At 44.0% G+C, this 3,973-nt stretch overlaps 1 protein-coding gene across 1 annotated transcript in view; it reads left to right on the plus strand.

Moving 5' to 3' along the window:
• Positions 1 to 21: 21 nt before the first annotated feature.
• The window catches only part of CSUI_007488 (trehalose-6-phosphate synthase domain-containing), a gene marked incomplete at its 3' end in the record, with an annotated part of 12,450 nt that continues 8,498 nt past the window's right edge, over positions 22 to 3,973 (plus strand). Inside the window, exons 1-5 of the mRNA XM_068067633.1 lie at positions 22 to 444; positions 1,168 to 1,254; positions 1,467 to 1,596; positions 2,618 to 2,844; positions 3,592 to 3,818. Coding sequence (XP_067920389.1) covers positions 1,186 to 1,254; positions 1,467 to 1,596; positions 2,618 to 2,844; positions 3,592 to 3,818 — 653 coding nt within the window. The 5' untranslated portion in view covers positions 22 to 444; positions 1,168 to 1,185. The remainder of the gene's footprint in view (positions 445 to 1,167; positions 1,255 to 1,466; positions 1,597 to 2,617; positions 2,845 to 3,591; positions 3,819 to 3,973) is intronic.

Here is a 3,973-nt window from a genome sequence, read left to right on the forward strand (position 1 = left end):
TATTCTATCTATCTATCTATCCTGTCGCAGAATGAGGAATAGAGACGGCAGCACCTAACAGGAGGGTTCGCTACGTAGTGACATGACCAGAATTCCTCGCCCTTCGTTTGTTTTCCTGCCTCCTAGTCATCGGTATATCTTGTATACACACAGGTACCTTCACAACCCGGAGTGTCCTATACATGTTTCTGCCTATGCACTTAACAAAGGAACATGATATACTCGAAGTCTCGATGTGCCTGTCCCCTCTCAGAGCTAGAGTAGTGGTTTCTCTTCTACTCACTGCTGTTACCACGTTATGTCACGCTTGGTCTATCGTTGTACAGACAAAAGTATACAGGGAAGTTCATCTTCGTGTCGGTCGATCGATGTGAGAGGTTAGCAGGGCTTCTTCTCAAAGTCCGAGCCTTTCAGAAGTTCCTTTCGACATATGCCTACGCAAGGGTAAGTGACGAATTTTGCTGTCGGTATCGCCCCCTTCTCCATGCCTTCCTCTTGAAAGTAGAGAGGCCACCTTCTTGAATTCCAGCAGAGCCGTGCATCTTTGTTTTCTCTCCCTCTTCTCTTTTTCCATCGCTATCGTTGTCTACATAGATGAGAGGAGTGGTGCGTATGTATGAGTGGGTAGACACAACGCGTCTCTACACACGAAAGCACCAGCCGGGGGAGGTCGTTTGTGTGTGCATGCTACAGGCCGGTGTAGAAGAAAGAGGAGAGTTGATCTCGTCGTAGCGTGCATGTATCTCGGTATACCAGGCAACTAGAGAAAGGCAGAGGACGTCGAGCTGTAGATAGCTCATATTTCGAGACATGTGGTCTCTACTTTCATCATGAGGTTCATCATAACCATATGTATGTATGCATGTATGTATGTATGTACGATTTGTGTACATGAATGTAGATGCAGATCTGCCTATAATACAGCTTTGTATGTAAGGGAGAGAAAAGGTTTCATTATTGAGATGTGATGATGAGGAAGATGAGAGAAGAAAAAGAAGGAGAAAACTTCTCTCTTCCGTCGTAACTCATTCATGGCTTACATCCTCTCCTTCTTCATTCTTTTTCTACATCGAGTTCTAAGGTAGAATGAAATCCTCGATAGTAACGATGCCACGTGCAACAGATGTCCATTCCTTCTGCAGCTGTGTCCGGTGCTATCCTTCTCAGACTAATAGAAGCCATTGCATGCATCTCCCTCGATTAGGATCTTGTTCTTATCCTTCTAGTATGAACAAGTCACTCATGCCCTTCATCGTCATCTTCACCGGTAGCACTAACTACCAGCCACCTTCCTCCCTCTCCTTCTTTCTTCTCTTCTCCAAACTTTCATCCCTTGGTGACCACTTCTTACCGTAAAGAATTTCAACTTTTTCTTTTTTTCTTTCTCTCTCTCAGAGCGCTTTTGTGTCTTTGTTTGCTTGTGTTCCTTCTCTCTGCTTCTTCCTTTCTCTATCACCAACTGTCAGGGTAACGTGGTACTCATTCAATACGCCTACCCGACGATCAACTACTCTGGAGATTCTGAATCGATGAGAGAAGATCTTGTCGAGTTAGTAGATAAAGTTAACACTCAATTTGCTCTACCTAATAACCCAGGTATGTTAGATGTCGCGAAAAGAGAAGGGGAAGTCCTGAGTTAGAGGGGCAGGAAAAGAGTGTTTCTTGGCTGTTAGAGAGATGGCTCCGGGTCCAAGAAAGGGTTGGATGAAAGAAAGAAAGAAGAGAGGGACAATGTGTGAAGTCGATTTAACCTCCTGGAGTTGTTCTTGTCAATTATCATGATCATCATCTTTCATACAATTACCCCGTGTATAAATCGAGATGGCTGATGTAGAGTATCGTATTGTGCTGGTGGTCTCGTGAGAGAGAGGAAGAATGCGTGAGCTTCCCTCCCCCTGTCCCTGTCTTTTCTTTCATGGAGCAAAGAATGGCCATACTGATAAAGGAGAGAGGGATGAGGACATGTAGAGGTATGCATGTTGTACTGTCGTTGGCACGGGTGTGTATACACTGTATGTACACCGTGGAGTTCTTACAGCCAGACCGAATCGATGGGGGAAGCGTACAGGCTTTGTATCGCCATTGAACTGCCTGTATGATTTGTCATATCAAGACTATTCATGAACAGGAAGAATATCTACTCTTTCACTTGAAGAGGTAACTATAGGAATTTGTGCCTATGCCGTTGTACTAACCATGTATATTTGGAATTCCTTGACGGGACGGAGTGCGAAGAAATCTCATATAGTCTATACCTCATTGGTTCAAGAGCATACCCTTCTACTGATTTGGAGATACTCCTCCTTAATCACGCCCCGAAACAGCTCTGATAGCGAACATGTGCTAAGTCATGCATAGTGACTGCCTCGTTACTATTGATAATCCTTCCTCTCTCCCTTCCCTCGTCTTCGAACTCAGCATTGACATGCACTAAGTAGATGAAGAGATACGTTCCTATAGGTCACTTTGTTGTGCTGTTCTTCTCCTGCTTATAGTCACGAGGTCTACTACTGAACCACACCCGACCGAGATTTCTCTCTCTTTTTCTTCTGTTGTTTATCTTTTCATTTCGGTTCTTTTTCTTCTCCTTTTCTTCTTCGTCTCCTTCTATTCGCAGACTTCAAGCATATCGACTTGCTTATTCAGCCAGTCGCCTGGGAAGAGAAGTGCGCTGTGTTTATCGCAGGAGATTGTTTCCTAGATACATCGATTCGAGATGGCCTAAATCTAAATCCATTTGAGTATATCTGCTGCCATAAAGATAACGTTACAGGCGTCATTCTATCTGAATTTACAGGATGTAGTCGCGCCTTGGCTTCGGCTATACGAGTCAATCCCTGGAAGGTCAGTTCGCATTCTCAGTCCTTAGCTTCTGTTCTCTTTCAGCATACAGCAGCGACATCTCTGATAGCTAGCCCTGTTGTGCTATCATAATGTCCTTAGAGGTACTTCTTCTTTCTCGAGGAATCCCTGGCGTGGTTTTTCGGGGAATGACAACGTAGAAAACCCTTTTCTCTACATCACCAGTCTATCTATGGATGTATCTATATGCATGCCTGTATTGACCGACATTAGGGAAAGCGTATCTGGTCTAATACATGTAGTATCGTATAGCTAGTCAGTAGATTCATAGAGAGGTAGGTAAGTTACCTCCTTGGAAGACGGGGGGGCAGAGAAATAACGTGTTACGATGTAGACAGTTAGAGAGAACAAACAACTGCCTTTATACCGCTGTTCTTCTCATCTATGGTGGATCGGTGAATCCCCACCTAGTTTTCTTCTCTCTCTCGTCTGTACTTTCCTTTATCGAAATGATCTTGAGTCTTCCCGATTCTTCCATCTTCCCTGCATAATCCTCTTGAAGATCTTTTCCTTTTCTTCTTCTTCTTTGAATCGGAAGAATCTATCTGTCACAGTAATGATGATTCACGTACATACATATTCATACATACTTGTACGTACATATTCATACGCCCATACGCATTCATACATCCCACCTTCATACGTATTCATACACATTCGTACATAGCGATACATAGTCTTTCGTTCCTTTGCTGTGATGTGCACTGTGTGTGTGAAATGGTTTTTCAGGTGGAGGCGGTAGCTGATGCAATGGATCGTATCATCAACATGCCAATAGAAGAACAACGCGACCGCTTTATGAGAGATCAAGATTACCTGAACCACAATAGTACGCAGAAGTGGGCTGAGGAGAATATCTTAGATCTCCGTCGTGCGCGTAAACCGGATGATTACGTCTACGTCTCCTGGGGATTAGGAACGACTTTCCGTGTGCTTGGAATGGACTCAAATTTCAAGTAGGTCGTGATCCATTGCTTCTCTCGAGCTTCTTCTCAGTCCTACCAAACCTTTGGAGATACCCGGGTCATGTTTCCCTTCCTAAAGAAGGGACCATTCGTAGAAATGAGACACACGAGCTATCTTTATTTTCTTTTCTTCCTTTCTTTCTCTC

This window comes from Cystoisospora suis, assembly GCF_002600585.1.
Source record: "Cystoisospora suis strain Wien I chromosome Unknown contig_3954, whole genome shotgun sequence".
In the NCBI taxonomy this organism is placed as follows: domain Eukaryota; phylum Apicomplexa; class Conoidasida; order Eucoccidiorida; family Sarcocystidae; genus Cystoisospora; species Cystoisospora suis.